The following is a 19,777-nucleotide window of genomic DNA, read 5'->3' as shown; positions in this document are numbered from 1 at the left end:
TCAGGGGAAAGTTCCCACCATGTGAGAGGCGGTCCCTACTCTGCACATCAGGGACTTGGGACCTCTAGGACCAACTGGCGACATCATGGTTTATGGTGAGAACAGGGTAACCGTTCAGACAGGGGGGCATAAATATATATAGTATGATAAACATAGCCCCCTCCTGTTAAATATCAGGCAGGTACTTTCTCTCTCTCTCTCTCTCTCTCTCTCTCTCTCTCTCTCTCTCATCTTCTAAATATTTATTTAAAACATCTAACCAACCACTTAATTATTTCTGAGCGGCGTATGTAAAAACAATGTGCAGATAATGGGCGAGCACAGCGGTCTATCAAAAACCCCAAAGCAGTAGAGGAAAATCGGAAAAAATAAGGATAAAACACTCAAATATTTTTTAAGTTCTTGAAATGTAATTTGGAAATGTATGTAACACTGAGCAGCAAGTGAGGGAGGGAAGTGAAACATCAAGGAGCAGAGTGGGAAGTCAACTTTTAAATCTGAATTAATTTGGTGTTGATTTGTGATTTTTTTGTGAAAATCAAAAAAAAATTGGCAAAAAACCGAAAGCAGGTATCTTTCCCGGTCTGCATTTGCCCAGGAATTGTTTTTTAATATATTTTATTGCTTGACTGCCTGTGTGTTTGCTGCCCTGAGTAACTTTGGGAGGGAGGGCAGCCTATAAATTTAACAAATGAATGAATATGAATAAAGGAGTCCCCTTAACGAGGATGATACTTACCCAGTTCTTTGTCCGTCATCGGGAGATAATGGTCCACCAGCTCTTCGGACTTGCCCAGGACCACATCCATGCCAGTGGTGACCATTTGACCCACTCTGGACCCCAGGACGGTGTTCACACTGCCAGCCACCACCGATCTGGTCATCTCTACGCCACCATGTACGGCCCCTTTGGCCATTTCCACCACCCCGCTCACGCCGCCGGCCACAGCATCCTTCGCCCCATTGAGGGTACCGGAGACAGTGTCCCGGGCCCCAGTCACTTTGGTGGAAACCAGCTCCTTCGTGTCTGCGACCACCTGGAAAATTGTGAGCAAAATGCTATGCACCAAAGTTTGCACCAGACAGGAGGTTTCACTCTGGCAAATGCGGCAGAAATGGTTGGATGTTTCCATTTCAGTCTTTAGCAGTGGCGCAGAGTGGGTTGCTAGCGTCCAGGGTAGGCAAGTATTGTGCCCCCTAAGCTGTGGGGAGAAGCAATCCTACGTCACAGACAGGGATAAGTTCCCATCATGCGAGAGTCGGTCTCTACTCTGCAAGATAAAATACGACGGCGTGTTCTTGACATTCCAGCTCCAAGCGTTTCTTGAACATGGCGACGAGTTAAGAGTTTTGCACCAGCAGAATCTTGCTGTGCAACAGAACACATAAAGCAGGTTGCTGTCTACATTATGGGATGTGATCCATGAGAGGCAGTCAAGTACAACATTCCTTGTAATGCTAGAGAAGACATGCGAGGGAATGTTTGGTCCAGCCAGTCAAAATTTCCTGTTCCTCCTTCCTTTTGCATGTGATAGAAGGTGGGCGTAACCTTACCTGTCCAGGTAATAACAGGACGAGTCACGCAGCACACCTCCCTCTTTTTGACTTCCTTCTTTGTTTGACCAGCTTTTAGCTAGAACTGCTCTGCTAGCTCTCAGCTAGGGTTTCAGGCAGGGGGAGATAGCAGATGACCTTCCAATGAGCTGTGGCTCTTCTAAAAAACAATGCAAGATTCTAGTCCCCATGATTACAGTGGTACCCTGGTCCTCAAATGCCTTGGTCCTCAAACAACTTGGAACCCAAAAACTGCAAACCCGGAAGTAAGTGTTCTGCTTTGCTAACATTTTTCGGAAGCCGAACGTGCTCCGTTTTGAGTGTTTCGCTGAGGTCTGTCTGTTTTCACTATTTATTTCGCCTTTCTGTTTTTGCATTTCTTTTGTTTCGTTTTTGTGACTGTGTGGAACCCAGTCCAGCTACCGATGCATTGATTGTGTGACCGCAGTACATCGTTGGTTGCTTTCGTTTTATGGATCAGTGGTCTTGTTAGGTAGTAAAATTCATGTTAACTTGCTGTTTTAGGGGTTGTTTTTAAAAGTCTGGAACGGATTAATCCGTTTTGCATGACTTTCTATGGGGAAGCGCGCCTCGGTTTTGGAACGCTTTGGTTTTTGGAGCGGACTTCCAGAACGGATTAAGTCTGAGAACCAAGGTACCACTGTATATAAAAAGGGCAGATTTAAATACACAGGAAAAATCAGATCAGAGATCCACTGAGTACAGCAATCCTCCATGGTTTTAGGGAGCCTGGAATTGAACTTCCTGCATTCAACGCAGATAATGTACCACTGAGCAGAGCATGTCGGGAAAGAAGAAAAAAATTACTAACCTTCTCCGACGGCTGTTGTAAAATAGGCAGTTTCTCTTCCAATTTGTCCAACCCTTTGCAAGCATACTCATTGGCCGTTGCAACTAAAAAGACACAGAGGTTATATCGCTAGTTTCCAAAAACCAGCGATGTGGGGACACGACAACTCAGGGAAGCATGCAGGCTATCTTGGCAGCAGTGGCCAGGGAACTGCTTTTTGGGGGATTTCTGGCCTTGCCAAGCTGCTAGTTAGTCCTCATGGGTGCTCAATGCCTAGTGAAAGCCGAGAAGCCGGAGAGTTGGCTGAATAAGGTTTTGGTCCGGAACTGGGGGCCTGCTGGGAGAGGACAGTCTTTGTCCTTCCCCAAACCCTACTTTGGTCAACATCTGAAGAATACAAAGGATCGCTCACAACGTGCAACATTATGGTTGGCCCCAATAAAGCCATTTTGGGGAGACCAGCTGACCCTCCAGAGCAGGGGTCAGCAAACTTTTTCAGCAGGGGGCCAGTCCACTGTACCTCAGACCTTGTGGGGGGCCAGACTATATTTTGAAAAAAATAATGAACAAATTCCTATGCCCCACAAATAACCCAGAGATGCATTTTAAATCAAAGCACACATTCTTCTCATGTAAAAACACGCTGATTCCCGGACCATCCACGGGCCGGATTTAGAAGGCGATTGGGCCGGATCCAGCCCCCGGGCCTCAGTTTGCCTACCCATGCTCCAGAGGTTGTGAGACTCCAACTCACATGAGCCCCCCAATGGCCAGGGATAATGGGAGTTGTAGTTCAGCAGCAACGAAGGCACTGCCCGGTTGAGGGTTTTGGAATTCCTTCGCCTTGGCGATTGTTTTGCTTTTTCTGCAGGCGGCGGTAACAGATTCAGCGCACGTGGCTCCCGCTCCTGAGAACTCTGTGAACTGTAGTTTGGTAAGGGTGCTGTGGCCCGTGCCCTGTGAGGGCAAGCTACAGTTCCCGGGTTTCGGGGAGGGGAGAGTCCTGCGCTTAAAAGGCAGAGTTTGGAGGTGACCCACGAGACCCTGTTTTTAAAGTCACATGCTCTACCAAATGAGCTATCCAGAAATGGAGGATAGTTCCTTCGTGTTTTTCCCCCTTCCTCACCAAAGGATTTTGGGAACTGTAGTTTGCCAGGGTGCAAGAAGCAAACTACAGTTCCCGGATTCTTTGGGAAAAGTTCTGATTCTTTTTTAAAATGCACGGTATATGCTTTGAAAGAGAATATGATGAAAATGATGAAAGTGAAATTAGCTAAAATGTATAAGACAAATAATAAATGTTGGAAAAGAAAAAGAAGGAACATTTTATCATATGTGGTGGGAATGTAAAAAAGTAAAGAACTTCTGGGAAACGATATATAATGAGATGAAAAAGATGTTGAAATATACGTTTTTTAAAAAACCAGAAGCATTTTTACTTGGTATTATAGGTCAGGACATTAATAGGAAAGATGTTAAATTATTTTTATATGTAACAACTGCGGCAAGTGTATTGTTAGCCCAGAAATGGAAACAAGAAGAAATTCCGACGAAAGAAGAATGGCAGACGAAATTAATGGACTATGCACAATTGGACAAAATGACAGGAAGGATTTGAAACCTGTGGGACCAGAGATTTACAGAAGATTGGAAGAAGTATATGAATTATTTGAAGAGCAACTGTAATCAACAAATTACGCTAGTAGGACTACAAGAAGTTTTGTAAGGAGAAATATACGAAGTGTTACAAAGTGGAAAAAGATAGAGATATTGGTTATGAGTTTGAAATGTAATAGGGAAGATAAGAAATGCATACTGAGAGATTAGATTGGAAAATTTCCAGACAGGATGGAAGTCCAAAATTTGAATAAGTATGTTTAATTGCTCTTGAAAATGATATGTTAAAAAAACTAATAAATATATATATATATAAAATGCAAGGTATGGGTGTGACCTACGAGATCCTTCTTTTTGTGTCACACCATGCACCAAAAACATATTCAAAGCATGAGACTCCCTTCCTCTGCCGAAGAATCCTGAGAACCATAGTTTGCCAGTGGCAAGGTGCAAACTACAGTTCCCAGGATCCTCTGGGGGAACGCCCTGTGCTTTAAGCATACAGTGAGGAGGCGAGGGTACATGCCACAGTTTCTCAACCTCAAGGCATGCAACAAAACAGCAATTCGACAGCGTCACCCACTCTGAGGTTCCAGCTTCGTCAGGAGAGGTTGGGCACCGCCAACGGCTGCCGCCGTGAGGGTCTTCACACTCTTCTCTGCCACGTCGCAGACGGACTTGAGGTAGGGGTGGGTCTCTTTTGTGGAGGCGTAAGCCGAGGAGACCATGTCGAAGGTCGAGCTGACCAGCGGGAGGCTAACCACTCGACTGACCACATTCTACCAGAAAGAGAAGAATTATTATTATCAGTGGTGCCTTGGTTCTCAAACGCCTTGGTTCCCAAACGGCGAAAACCCGGAAGTAAGTGTTCTGGTTTTCGAACATTTGTCAGAAGCTGAACGTCCGACGCGGCTGTTGGCTATTGTTTCCGGGGCGCCTGCACCAATCAGAAGCTGCGCCTTGGTTTTCGAACATTTCAGAAGTCAAACGGACTTCAGGGAACGGATTAAGTTTGGCGCTTTTGTTTTTGCTATTTTTTTTGGTATTTGTTTTTGAGGCTTTTTCGGTTCATTTGTTTTTGTGACTGTGTGGAGCTCAGTTCAGCTACTGATTGATTGATTGTGTGACTGCGGAAATGGATAAAAGCCCCCCCTCCAAACAAGGACTATCACCAGCGCAGGTAAGAAAACATTTCAATTGTTATCCTCTACAATACTGCCTTATTTATTTTATAGCACAGTACATTGTTTATTGGGGACGCGGGTGGTGTTGTGGGTTAAACCACAGAGCCTAGGACTTGCCGATCAGAAGGTCGGCGGTTCGAATCCCCGCAATGACGGGGTGAGCTCCCGTTGCAAACGCTTCCCATCTTATGCATTATATCTTGCACTGTCCGTTATATAATGATGTAAGAGAAAGATTTTTAGTACCTATAATGACAAGGTCCCCTGGCCAGAACCCCCTTGACATGATTTTATATCTCCTCGCAGACACAGATAAGTATGTGACCTGGCGTGTAGCACTCTTTGCAACCGCTGCTAGAAAAATTAGAGCAAATTATATAGCCAAGGTAGCCATGAACTGTAAAGGAGATGAATTTATCTGACCCTATCTATCTACATCAGGCTATGCTCTATTTTTGTCAATAAATTGCACATTGTATTAATTGACATTGTTTTTTGATACATTAGTGGCCACGTGATGATTTTAGCTTACAAATTTTATTGTTTAATGTCTTGATTTGTAAATTGGGGTACTTTTATAGCTCTGTTTAGAGTACGTAATGTTTCGATAATACAGTGATACCTCAGGTTACATACGCTTCAGGTTAAATACGCTTCAGGTTACAGACTCCGCTAACCCAGAAACAGCGCTTCAGGTTAAGAACTTTGCTTCAGGATGACAACAGAAATCGTGCTCCGGCGGTGCGGCAGCAGCAGGAGGCCCCATTAGCAAAAGTGGTGCTTCAGGTTAAGAACAGTTTCAGGTTAAGAACGGACCTCCGGAACGAATTAAGTATTTAACCCGAAGTACCACTGTATTTACAACCAGATGAAGTTTTTCATTTTTGGAATAATAAATGTTCAGAGTGGTTACTGGTTATACTATTACTGGTTATACTATTAGAAATACATAGACAGGCAATTATGAAATTATGGTTTATATTTGGACAACTTTTCTGCTGTAGTTGATTGGAAGGAGAAAAAGAAACAGGAGGCCCCATTAGCTAAAGTGGTGCTTCAGGTTAAGAACAGTTTCAGGTTAAGAACGGACCTCCGGAACGAATTAAGTACTTAACCTGAGGTACCACTGTATAAATGTTTTAAGTCTTTTGTATCAATCCAGTATATTTTCTTTTAATTGTCGAATGATTCTGTGTACATTGCAGCAGCCTTTGGCTATGTGCAATAAAACTGACTGACTGAAATCTCCTACCTGGAATAGACGGGCCCAGGTATTTGACCTTGGAGAGAGAAGGGGCAGATCGGGGCCCAGAAACCGCCAGCGACCAACACCCAGCTTGGGGTGAAGGGACTCACCCCCCACATACCTGCTGATCAGGCTCTTGGTTTTCAGGAGCCGTGTCGCTCACGGGACTTCCTTCCGACGTCATGGCACGGCTAAAAGAGAGGAGGAAGAAGCTGTCAAGAGAGGCAAGAGGGACCTCGCTTCTGCCCCACAATGACCAGTTAACTTATGGAACTCCCCGACACATGATACGCTGAGGGACGATCGATGAGCAGGCCTTTGTTGTCGTCGTTTTTCCAGGGCTGTACAAATTCATGGAAGATGGTTCTATCGACCGCTCTGATTTACTGAAACGGAAACTGCATTAAGACAGTTTCCACAAATTTGTGCAAGTCGTCTAAGCGGGTGGCTGTCGCTGTGTCTTAGAATTTTAAGCCTGCATTGCTCCCTAGACGCTCGGCAGATAAGCGAAACCTTCCATTGTTTCAAATCCCAATAAGCAGATGAGAAACAATGGCTCCCATGTTATAATGTGAAGAGAAACCAGTCCGTCCCAGTTTGATGAGTCACGCTGCATTTTTTGCTTAAGCAAACCAACAGCTCTGTGGCACTGCAAATACATGCTGTGCTCTAATTCCTGGCAAACAGCCCAACCGAACGCATTTTCCAGACTTGAAACTCAGGTTTCTTCCATTATGGGGCTCAAACAGTACAATATTGGGAAGTGAGGTTACAGGGAACCTGGCAGAGGGCCTTTTCAGTAGTTGCGCCAACCTGTGAAACACCCTCCCGTCAGATGCCAAGAAAATAGCAATTATCAGATTTTTAGATAGTTTTCTGTTTAAGTTTCATTATAGTCTTTGGAACATACTTTGTGGCGCTTTGAAGAATAAAGGTGTTGTTGGAATCGCAAGAGATTTTGCATCTGCCCACAGACTGTCTCGCCAGAGTGGTGCATGCTCTGGTTATCTCCCGCTTGGACTACTGCCATGCGCTCTATGTGGGGCTACCTTTGAAGGTGACCCGGAAACTGTAACTAATCCAGAATGCGGCAGCTAGACTGGTGACTGGGAGCGGCCGCCGGAACCGTTTAAAACTGGTCCTGAAAGACCTACACTGTCTCCCAGGACGTTTCCGAGCACAATTCAAACTTTTGGTGCTGACCTTTAAAGCCTTAAATGGCCCAGTATACCTGAAGGAGCGTCTTCACCCCCATCGTCCAGCCCGGACACTGAGGTCCAGCTCCAAGGGTCTTCTTGCAGTTCCCTCCCTGCGAGAAGTGAGGTTACAGGGAACCAGGCAGAGGGCCTTCTCGGTGGTGGCACCCGCCCTGTGGAACGCCCTCCCATCAGATATCAAGCAAATAAACAACTATCTGACTTTTAGAAGACATCTGAAAGCACCCCTGTTTAGGGAAGTTTTTAATGTTTGATCTTTCAGAGTGGCTGGGGAAACCCAGCCAGATGGGCGAGGTATAAATAACAAACTGTTGTTGTTGTTTTCTGTTTTCCTCCCTCTCTCGTACACACCAGGATGCGTGGATATGCAATGAAGCTGAGTGACAGCCCATCTTTGGGAGTTTACTGGGCGAGGGGGTATACCATGAACCCCACTGGGTGTGATCTGGGGCCAGTCCCTGCCTCTCAGCGGAACCTGCCTCGCAGGGCTGTTATGAGGATTAAATGAGGACAGGGAAGGGAACCTTGTACACAATACCTTGAGCTCCTTGTGTTTGTGGCTGAGAACGGGAGGAGGTTATAAATGCAGGTAACAACAAATAATATTATTATAATTGCAAGGGTGTGTGTGTGTTTGTTAATCACCTGCCCCAAGATTCTGTTGGGAGCTGCCCAGAGAGGCTGGGGAAACCCAAACAGGTGGACAGGGTCTAAATAATAAATTATTATTATTATTATTATTATTATTATTATTATTATTATTATTATTATCATCATCGCTGTGGGTTAAACCACAGAGCCTAGGACTTGCTGATCAGAAGGTTGGCGGTTCGAATTCCCGCGACGGGGTGAGCTCCCGTTGCTCGGTCCCTGCTCCTGCCAACCTAGCAGTTCAAAAGCACATCAAAGCGCAAGTAGATAAGTAGGTACCGCTCCGGCGGGAAGGTAAACGGCATTTCCGTGCGCTGCTCTAGTTCGCCAGAAGTGGCTTAGTCATGCTGGCCACAGGACCCGGAAGCTGTACGCCGGCTCCCTCAGCCAGTAAAGCGAGATGAGCGCCGCAACCCCAGAGTCGGCCACAACTGGACCTAATGGTCAGGGGTCCCTTTACCTTTACCTTACAGTGGTACCCCTGGTTGCGAACGGGATCCGTTCCGGAGCCCCGTTCGCATCATGAGCAGAACGCAAGCACCGTCTGCGAGTGCGCAGGTTGCGATTCGCCGCTTCTGCGCATGACGTCATTCTGAGTGTCTGCACATGCGCAAGCGGCGAAACCCGGAAGTAACCCGCTCTGTTACTTCCGGGTCGCAACCTGAAAAGACGTAACCTGAACCGAACGTAACAAGAAGTATGACTGCAGTATTATTGTTATTATTAGAATCATAAAATCATGGAATTGTTAGACGGGGACCCCTTCCTGAGATTAAGAGTCCTGTGCTCTACCAACGCAGCCCCAGTCTGACTTTGAAGATACAGGGAACTGAAACTTGACCATTCTGAAATAACAGCAGCAAGAATATTATTGGCCCCAAAATGGAAGCAAGAAGAATTATCGACGATTGAAGAATGGAGGAAGAAGTTAATGGACTATGCAGAACTAGATAAACTAACAGGAAGAATTCGAAACTGGCGGGACCAGAAATTCACGGAAGACTGGAGTAAATTTACGGACTATTTGGAAAGTATTTGTGAAGATCAGACGACGTTTGTAGGTTTGCAAGACGTTTTGTGAGGAGTATTATTGGAAGTATTGCAAAAATGGAGAAGGATGATTTGTTAAGAGCTGTAAAGGCAATATAAAGTTAAGAAATGCAGAAGAAGTGGTTAAAACGGTGGATCATCAGAGGTGCTGATGGAAGTCTAAAAAGATTGTATAAGTGGTAAGTTTTGTGGTACATTTTATAATTTATATGTTAAAATCAATAGAAATTATTAAAAAAAAGGGAAAGAAACTTGACCGTTCTGCACAAAATGCCTGCGTGCCAGCACTGCGCTACAGATGCCAGAGGTGACACATGTGATCAAGCACAGCCACGCCTGGGCATGTCAGCCGAATGCGCTCAGATCCCGTTCAGAGAGTCAACTTTGCCCTAGTGGGCTCCTGGCCTCTGGCAGAGAAGGGACTTACTCATTTTGAGGACACGGCCTGCAGCTTACAACCTCCTGCCTGGAAAGGCCAGGCTTTGATGACTCAGAGCACGTGCATGCAACAGCCGTGCAAGCGTGGAGCAGGCTTGTGCAATGCACATCACAACTGCCTCCTTCCCGTGTCAACATTCACCGAGAGCTGGAAATCTCCGCAGGCAGGCCTGGAAGTGTTTCACCTGCACCCACTTAGCAACATCTTGCAACATACAAAGCTGCTTTCCGCCACAGGCAGGGTGGATAAAAACCAATGATTTTTAAAAAAAAAAAAAAAATTGGATTTTTAAAGTTTTATTAAATCAGATTTTTAAAATTTTATTAAATCAGATTTTTAAAATTTTATTAAATCAGATTTTTAAAATTTTATTAAATCGGATTTTAAAAATTTTATTAAATCGGATTTTTAAAATTTTATTAAATCGGATTTAAAAAATTTTATTAAATCGGATTTAAAAATTTTTATTAAATCGGATTTAAAAAATTTTATTAAATCGGATTTTAAAAATTTAAATCAGATTTTTAAAATAAAATGCTTTCGGAGGAGAAATCTTCCTAAAGATAGCTTTCTGCTTAAGTTACACTACAGTCCAAAGGCTATTCATCAGGATATAAGGATTTGCCTTTAAGTTTTTCATGTGTGCTAAAACTCAGTCTAAGTATCTTTTTTTTTAAAAAAAAAATCGTTTAAACCACATCAGTTAACAAACATGGATACATATGCTACAATGTTACCGTTTTAGTTAAATAAATGGTTTAAATTGTTGCGAAGGAAATGTTTCTTTTTCTCCTTCCAATCAACTACAGCAGAAAAGTTGTCCAAATATAAACCATAATTTCATAATTGCCTGTCTATGTATTTCTAATAGTATAACCAGTAACCACTCTGAACATTTATTATTCCAAAAATGAAAAACTTCATCTGGTTGTAAATACAGTGGTACCTCGGGTTAAGTACTTAATTCGTTCCGGAGGTCCGTTCTTAACCTGAAACTGTTCTTAACCTGAAGCACCACTTTTGCTAATGGGGCCTCCTGCTGCCGCCGCAGAATCGGAGCACGATTTCTGTTCTCATCCTGAAGCAAAGTTCTTAACCTGAAGCACTATTTCTGGGTTAGCGGAGTCTGCAACCTGAAGCGTATGTAACCCGAGGTACCACTGTATTAAGATTATACTAGCAAGAATAAGTCTTTCTGTTAAATAAAAAAAGATAAAAAAGATTTAAAGCAAGTCTTACTGACTAGTGATTTAAATCAAGCCTTCCTGACTAGTGATATCAATCGTGATTTGATTTAAATCAAATCCACCCTGCTCAGTAGTGTTGGCTCGGATTGGCAGCAGCTCCCCAGGGCTGGTCATTCCCAGTCCGACGTGGAAATGTCCAGGATTGAACCGGGCGACCTTCTCCATGCATTCAACAACCGACTCCTTCCCCTATCTCAGGGGTCAGCAACCTAAGGCCCATGGGTTGAAAGGGGCCCATGGAGGTCGTTTGACTGGCCCACGAGCCGCTCCTGAACTGAGTTGCCCCCTCATACACCATGCTAAACCGGCAGAGTGTGGCGCAGGGACTCGCTTACGTGGCGCCGAAAACAGCGCCTGCGCAGACGCTGAAAACCGCATCTGCACATGCGCCAAAAATCACAGGTGTGCGAGCTCACACACACACGTGATCCAGGCCATGGAGGGATCTCCGTGGGACCAATCCAGCCCAGGCAAGATAAACCTTGCTGAGCCCTGCCCTATCTTATACTGACCTTCACTATAAGTCAGTGTTAGAAATCTGCCTGGTGCCAGGTGATCTCTGCCTGCCAGGCTGATGACTGACATCACCGTCTGGCTGGCCCCTCCGGCTTCCTTAAGTGTTGTTGTTTAGTTGTTTAGTCGTGTCCGCCTCTTCATGACCCCCTGGACCAGAGCACCCCAGGCCCTCCTGTCTTCCACTGCCTCCCGCAGTTTGGTCAAATTCATGCTGGTAGCTGCGAGAACAATGTCCAACCATCTCGTCCTCTGTCATCCCCTTCTCCTTGTACCCTCCATCTTTCCCAACATCAGGGTCTTTTCCAGGGAGTCTTCTCTTCTCATGAGGTGGCCAAAGTCTTGGAGCCTCAGCTTCAGGATCTGTCCTTCCAGTGAGCACTCAGGGCTGATTTCCTTCGGAATGGAGAGGTTTGATCTTCTTGCAGTCCATGGGACTCTCAAGAGTCTCCTCCAGCACCAGAATTCAAAAGCATCAGTTCTTCGGCGATCAGCCTTCTTGATGGTCCAGCTCTCACTTCCATACATCACTACTGGGAAAACCATAGCTTTATTTGCTGCATTCATCTCCCGCCTTTCTTTCCAAGGAGCCCATGGTTCATCTGCATCTCAGTTAATCACGACAACGCTGTGAGGCAGGCCAAGAGCGACTGGCTCCAAGGTCGCCCAGTGGGATTCATGACCGAGGGACGATTTGAACCGTGACCTGCCAGGTCCCAGTCCTGACTCTCTCACCCTGGCTTCCTAGAGTCCTCCTGCTATGGGACAGCTCTATAAATAAAGTAGGTATGCACTCACAGGAGTAAAAAGGTAAAGGACCCCTGCTTTTGAATTCTGGTGCTGGAGAAGACTCTTGAGAGTCCCATGGACTGCAAGAAGATCAAACCTCTCCATTCTGAAGGAAATCAGCCCTGAGTGCTCACTGGAAGGACAGATCCTGAAGCTGAGGTTCCAGTACTTTGGCCACCTCATGAGAAGAGAAGACTCCCTGGAAAAGACCCTGATGCTGGGAAAGATGGAGGGCACAAGGAGAAGGAGACAGCAGAGGACGAGATGGTGGGACAGTGTTCTTGAAGCTACCAGCATGAGTTTGACCAAACTGCGGGAGGCAGTGGAAGACAGGAGTGCCTGGCGTGCTCTGGTCCATGAGGTCACAAAGAGTCGGACATGACTAAACAACTAAACAACAACAAAGGACCCCTGACAGTTAATCCAATCGTGGCTGACTCTGGGATTGCGGCGCTCATCTCGCTTTACAGGCCAAGGGAGCCGGCGTACAGCTTCCGGGTCATGTGGCCAGCAGGACTAAGCCGCTTCTGGCGAACCAGAGCAGCGCACGGAAATGCCATTTACCTTCCCACCGGAGTGGTACCTATTTATCTACTTGCACTTTGACGTGCTTTCGAACTGCTAGGTTGGCAGGAGCAGGGACTGAGCAACGGGAGCTCACCCCGTTGCAGGGATTCGAACTGGCAACCTTCTGATCGGCAAGCCCAAGAGGCCCAGTGGTTTAACCCACAGCGCCACCCGCGTCCCTCTCACAGGAGTAAGTCCCACTTAAATGCCTGCATAGGATCAGACCCTTGCAGGGGTGTCCAAAATTTTTCCAGAGGGCCAGATTTGATGAAGTGAACATGCATGAGGGCTGACCAAAGTTGTTGAGCCCTGATCTAAACCTGCTTGCCTGTATGGAGGAAAGGAGTGTGTCTACACTTCACAAGGTTAAGATTTGCAGTAATTGCTCTCCCTTTGAAAAAAAGTGTTTTAAATAGCACATGGGCCTTTCCAATTCTCCTTAAATGCACATACAGTGGCACCTCAGGTTAAGTACTTAATTCATTCCGGAGGTCCGTTCTTAACCTGAAACTGTTCTTAACCTGAAGCACCACTTTAGCTAATGGTGCCTCCCGCTGCTGCCGCCACTGCACGATTTCTGTCCTCGTCCTGAAGCAAAGTTCTTAACCCGAGGTACTATTTCTGGGTTAGCGGAGTCTGTAACCTGAAGTGTATGTAACCTGAAGTGTATGTAACCCGAGGTACCACTGTACCTTCACTCGACCTCTTGAATGAGAGCAGAGAAGGCTGTTAAGACTGCAGCTGAACACCAGGACCAAATCACCCTCTTAGGAAGTCCAAGTTGCTTAAGAAAGCTAGAAGTTCTCACCAGGATCACCAAGATGTTATTTACCGTACTCATTAACTTGCCGGTGCTGAACTTCCTTGCCTTGGAAGTTAAATCCCATGGGTGCTTTTGTTATCAGCTAGGGTGTGTGTGTGTGTGTGTGCGCACTTCTTTTGGGAAACTCTGAATCGCTTTGTAGTGAAGCAAAGATCTCCTTTTGTTGAAGACACACAGAAACACTTTCACATGCAAATACATCCTCACAACACGTCGAAGTTCCTTTTTTTTAAAAAAAGAACCCCACTCCGGAAGCAAACCCTAGAAGGATGGAGGGGGAGGGGGGGTGAAATGCCCCCAACCTGCTCCACTTTTAAACAAAAGCATTCCAGAAATATCCAAACGGGGATTTCCGAGTCATATTTTGATCCTACTGTTGCATTACAAAACAAAACAAAACAATACTATTTGCATTTTGGAATCTTTCTCTCATTTGCTAGTTTCGAATCCCAAAACATTTAGCCAAATTTATGTATGCATAATTAAAGGAGATGCTGTATTATACAATCAAATTTTTCAGGAGGTTTGTGGTTGTTGTTTTTTTACGATCCTAACAGTACAATCCTAGGCATGCCGGGTAAGCAGGTATAAAAAAAGTTTTATACAGGACTGTGAGTTGAGGAGGGGGCGCTGGAGGAAGAGGGAGTTTGAGGGAGTGTAAGAATCTTGGGGTATTTTAAACGCGCGGTATGAACCAGCAGATCAGCAAGTCCCAACGCATCGCCCGCTAAAATTAAGAAATCTCACCTACCCAGTTTTTAAAATCGTTCCCCAACAAATCTGGGATCCCTTAACCTCAGGAATTTCCTTTACTCCCCTCCCCCCAAGAAACCCCGTTACTGTTGCATACGATCGCCACCTTGAAACCATTAAACCACGACCATACCTTTCAACTACCCCGGAGCCGGAGTAACGACGAAGGTCTTCCAGCGACGATCCGCACGCAGCTAAACGCGGAGGTGACTCGATTCAGCTACTCACCGGCGTGGGCGGGGACAGAACGTTGGCCCGCCGGCTTTGCTACATTGCGGCGCGTCGGAGCCAATCGGGCGAGGGGAGGAATCGAGCCCCAGCCAATGGGGAGCGGCGGAACGCGGCGGGGAACAGAACGTGGCGTCGCGAACTGGTTACAAAGGAAATCAATAATAGACTTAAAAAGGGCTTCTTCTTGCACGTGGGAGGAGCAGGGAGCTGGTATTAATGCAGGGGTCCGCAAACTTTTTCAGCAGGGGGCCGGTCCGCTGTCCCTCAGACCTTGTGGGGGGCCGGGCTATATTTTGGAAAAAATAATGAACGAATTCCTATGCCCCACAAATAACCCAGAGATGCATTTTAAATAAAAGCACACAGTCTACTCATGTAAAAACACGCTGATTCCTGGACCATCTGTGGGCCGGATTTAGTTTGCCTACCCATGTATTAATGATTCAGCCCCTGGGCCTTAGTTTGCCAAAAGGTAAAGGGACCCCTGACCATTAGGTCCAGTCGTGGCCGACTCTGGGGTTGCAGCGCTTATCTCACTTTATTGGCCGAGGGAGCCAGCGTACAGCTTCCGGGTTATGTGGTCAGCATGACTAAGCCGCTCATCTCGCTTTACTGGCCGAGGGAGCCGGCGTACAGCTTCCAGGTCATGTGGCCAGCATGACTAAGTCGCTTCTGGTGAGCCAGAGCAGTGCGCGGAAACGCCGTTTACCTTCCTGCCAGGGTGGTACCTATTTATCTACTTGCACTTTGACGTGCTTTTGAACTGCTAGGTTGGCAGGAGCAGGGACCGAGCAACGGGAGCTCAGCCCGTCACGGGGATTTGAACCGCCAACCTTCTGATCGGCAAGTCCTAGGCTCTGTGGTTTAACCCACAGCGCGTTTCCCTACCCATGTATTAATGTATTCAGTGGCGTAGCGTGGGTTGTCAGCACCCGGGACAAGGCAAGTAATTTGCGCCCCCTAACCCGTGGATTTGCGCCCCCTAACCCTAACCCCCAGGTGTTGCGCCTGGTGCGGCCAGGCCCCCCTGCACCCCCCACGCTACGCCACTGAATGTATTGTCACCAGTGGTTAGTCTGAATGTTTTCTGCTTCTGTATCTGGCGCTGGAATTAGTATAGTGGTTTTATTTTCATTTGTGTTTTTTTTTTAACGAAGAGTCACTGGTCACATTTCAGATTAGAAGGCAAAACCTCCAGAGCCCTCTCTGCATGTGGTTTCCTTTCCAGGTAAATTGCAGATCGCTTTTATGTGGTCCCACTTCGTTAAGGGTCGTAGGGTCTAATGAGACACCGAACTTGAATTAAAGTACAGTGGTACCTCGGGTTACATATGCTTCAGGTTACTGACGCTTCAGGTTACAGACTCCACTAACCCAGACCTCGGGTTAAGAACTTTGCTTCAGGATGAGAACAGAAATCGTGCTCCGGCAGTGCGGGAGCAGCGGGAGGCCCCATTAGCTAAAGTGGTGCTTCAGGTTAAGAACAGTTTCAGCTTAAGAACGGACCTCTGGAACGAATTAAGTTCTTAACCCGAGGTAGCACTGTATCTGTTTATTTTACAGTACAAACCTATGTCCTGCTTGATTGTGATCAAACCTCAAAGGTGTTTGCGAAAAGAACAAAGTAATAAAAATGTCGCTTAAAACAACAACATCCCAAGCAGTTTAAAAACAAACCAACCTACTTAAAATATTCAAAAATAATTGAAATCAACAATAAGCCTTAAAAGCAAGTTGAAGCAAATTAATGTCAACATTCTAGATACCTGGATAAAAAGGTAAAGGTAAAGGACCCCTGACACTGAAGTCCAGTTGCGAGCGACTCTGGGGTTGCGGCGCTCATCTTGCTTTACAGGCGAAGAGAGCTGGCGTTTGTCAGCTCAGCAGACAGTTTTTCTGGGTCATGTGGCCAGCATGTCTAAGCCGCTTCTGGCACAACAGAACACCAAAACCAGAGCAGCGGACAGAAACACCGTTTACCTTCCCACCGGAGCAGTACCTATTTATCTACTTGCGCTGGTGTGCTTTCAAACTGCTAGGTTGGCAGGAGCAGGGCCCGAACAACGGGAGCTCACTCTGTCACAGGGATTCGAACTGCCGACTTCCTGATCAACAAGCCTGAGAGGCTCAGTGGTTTAGACCACAGCACCACCCGCATCCCCAATTAATAGATAGAAAATGGTAAAAAGATGCAGCAAACTTAAATTTAAGTATGGAATCCGTGGAGGGAGCGAAGGAGGTCCGAAGGTTCAAAATAACCTTGTATTTGAGGGGTCCCGCTCCGAGGGTCTTCTGGCGGCTCCCTCCCTGCGAGAAGTGAGGTTACAGGGAACCAGGGAACCTTCTCGGTGGTGGCGCCTGACCTGTGGAATGCCCTCCCATCAGATGTTGAGGAAATAAGCAACTATCTGACTTTTAGAAGACATCTGAAGGCAGCCCTCTTTAGGGAAGCTTTTAATGTTTGATGTTTTACTGTGTTTTTAATATTCTGTTGGGATCCGCCCGAAGTGGCTGGGGAAACCCAGCCAGATGGATGGGGGTATAAATAAATTATTATTATTATTATTATTATTATTATTATTATTAGGTCTGCCACTCATTACTTATTCAGACATGATGTTGTGTCGCCGAATGACTTCGACCCAGTTGATTCCCCCCAGGGCTGCTGTGAGAAACAAACAGGGGGAGGGGGGTACGCTGATGAACTAGAGGTCATGATGGGTGCAAGACCATGACTCTGTGGGTTCTTCGCAGGATGAACTCCCCACCTACCCACACCGCCCCACCAGCAAATACTGATTTGAAACCTGGAAGAGTTCCCTGCTCTTCTGGTCCAAATGGATTCAGCCTGGGAGTGGTGACTATGGCAACCGTAGGGCGATGCTTTGAACCATCAGTTTCCATTTGTGTTGCTGGCCCGAGTTACCATGGCAACCCCTCTGCGTCTGTTCTGCTGGTGCTCTCTCCGCAAGGAGGGCGTTGTTGTTGTTTAGTCGTGTCCGACTCTTCGTGACCCCCTGGACCAGAGCATGCCAGGCACTCCTGTCTTCCACTGCCTCCCGCAGCTTGGCCAAACTCATGCTGGTAGCTTCGAGAACACTGTCCCACCATCTCGTCCTCTGTCGTCCCCTTCTCCTTGTGCCCTCCATCTTTCCCAGCATCAGGGTCTTTTCCAGGGAGTCTTCTCTTCTCAGGAGGTGGCTAAAGTCTAGGAGCCTCAGCTTCAGGATCTGTCCTTCCAGTGAGCACTCAGGGCTGATTTCCTTCAGAATGGACAGGTTTGATCTTCTTGCAGTCCATGGGACTCTCAAGAGTCTCCTCCAGCACCATAATTCAAAAGCATCCATTCTTTGGCGATCAGCCTTCTTTATGGTCCAGCTCTCATTTCCATACATCACTACTGGGAAAACCATAGCTTTAACTATACGGACCTTTGTTGGCAAGGTGATGTCTCTGCTTTTTAAGATGCTGTCTAGGTTTGTCATCGCTTTTCTCCCGAGAAGCAGGCGTCTTTTAATTTCGTGGCTGCTGTCACCATCTGCAGGAGGGTACAGAGTCCCATTTTGGACAAAAGGGAGTTGTTTTGGAAGAAACAGAACTCTGACACAACATACCTTCAGGTGCAAGGTGGGGAATTCTCTTGGAAACGGAAGCTGCCGCAAGGGGCAGCATCGCCAGACGTTAGGAACAGAAATGCAGGCGAAACATGAATGATGTGTGCTTTGGTCTTGTGAATGTTACACACACAATTACTGTACGCTATTTTCTGCATTGTTTTTGATATTTCGCTTCCATTCTAATGCACTGAAGCCCTACTCAGAATTGGCCTGTTGAAATGAACGGGCCTGGCTCACTTTGATCTATCAATTCCAATGGGTTTACTCTGAGTAGGATTTAGCTGGGTACACCCCCAATTCTTTACCCTTGTGCCCACTTATCTGGGAGCAATCACCATTGAATTTATAGGGCCCAGTTTCCAAAGAGACCTGTGTAGGATGCTGCTGTGTAAATAAATAAAATAATACTTTTTTTAAAAAACGACAACAAACTGGACCTGTTTTGCCTTTAATAATGCTTCCAATTTGTTTTACTATGCAAAAGATGCTGATACAAACATTGCTCAAAATCATTAAATCCATTTCCCTACATTATTTCAGAATTAATCTCAATTTTCAACAATGCACACTATTGCAACTTTATAACAGAAAAGAATTTGTCTGCATGGCTCCTACCCAATGTTAGTCCTCCTGGAGGCAGAGCCGTAAAGGACACAATTAACTAAGATCCATTAATTTCATTAAGTGCCCTGAGTAGGCTTTATTTGGCTACAGCCCAATATCTTTAATATTAATATCTGATAGGATGAAAGGCAAGACTGGTTCTTGGGTGGTTTCCTCAAAATGATCGCTAACGCACAGTGCGATACTATCCAAGTTTACTCAGAAGTAAGCCCCGTCTGTCCCAGCTCCTGCCAACCTAGCAGTTTGAAAGCACACCAGCGCACGTAGATAAATAGGTACCGCTCCGGCGGGAAGGTAAATGGCATTTCCATGCGCTCTGGTTTCCGTCACGGTGTCCCGTTGCACCAGAAGCGGTTTAGTTCCGCTGGCCACATGACCCGGAAAGCTGTCCGTGGACAAACGCTGGCTGAAAAGCGAGATGAGCGCCACAACCCCACAGTCGCCTTTGACTGGACTTAACCGTCCAGGAGTCCTTTACGTTTACTGCTCTAACACTGAGCTGTGGTCCATCCCCCTAAACAAAAATTAAGATTCCAAACCTCATGGTTCTAAATAAAGAACTTATTTAAATAGGAATATAGGAAGGTTTTTATTGACCCCCCCCCAATTTTACCCAACCAGCCACAAATCAAGACAAATTTAATACTTTTTATCCAAAAATTGGTTTCCTGCACTCCGCCCTTGATGTGTCCAATGCAGGGGTAGGCAACCTAAGCCCCGTGGGCCGGATGCGGCCCAATCGTCTTCTCAATCCAGCCCGGGCACAGTCCAGGAATCAGCGTGTTTTTACATGAGTAGAATGTGTCCTTTTATTTAAAATGCATCTCTGGGTTGTTTGTGGGGC

At 46.1% G+C, this 19,777-nt stretch overlaps 1 protein-coding gene across 1 annotated transcript in view; it reads right to left on the bottom strand.

Moving 5' to 3' along the window:
* The window catches only part of LOC310753215 (uncharacterized protein), a 41,245-nt gene extending 26,488 nt beyond the window's left edge, over positions 1-14,757 (bottom strand). Inside the window, exons 1-5 of the mRNA XM_083594274.1 lie at positions 14,595-14,757; positions 6,534-6,603; positions 4,566-4,761; positions 2,387-2,469; positions 740-1,037 (exon numbers count right to left, since the gene is read on the bottom strand). Coding sequence (XP_083450400.1) covers positions 740-1,037; positions 2,387-2,469; positions 4,566-4,761; positions 6,534-6,596 — 640 coding nt within the window. The 5' untranslated portion in view covers positions 6,597-6,603; positions 14,595-14,757. The remainder of the gene's footprint in view (positions 1-739; positions 1,038-2,386; positions 2,470-4,565; positions 4,762-6,533; positions 6,604-14,594) is intronic.
* Between the last annotated feature and the right edge of the window lie 5,020 nt (positions 14,758-19,777).

The sequence above is a fragment of the Podarcis filfolensis genome (genome assembly GCF_964270895.1).
Source record: "Podarcis filfolensis genome assembly, chromosome: 18".
Taxonomy (NCBI): Eukaryota; Metazoa; Chordata; class Lepidosauria; order Squamata; family Lacertidae; genus Podarcis; species Podarcis filfolensis.
This window is presented reverse-complemented; position numbering and strand designations above follow the sequence as displayed.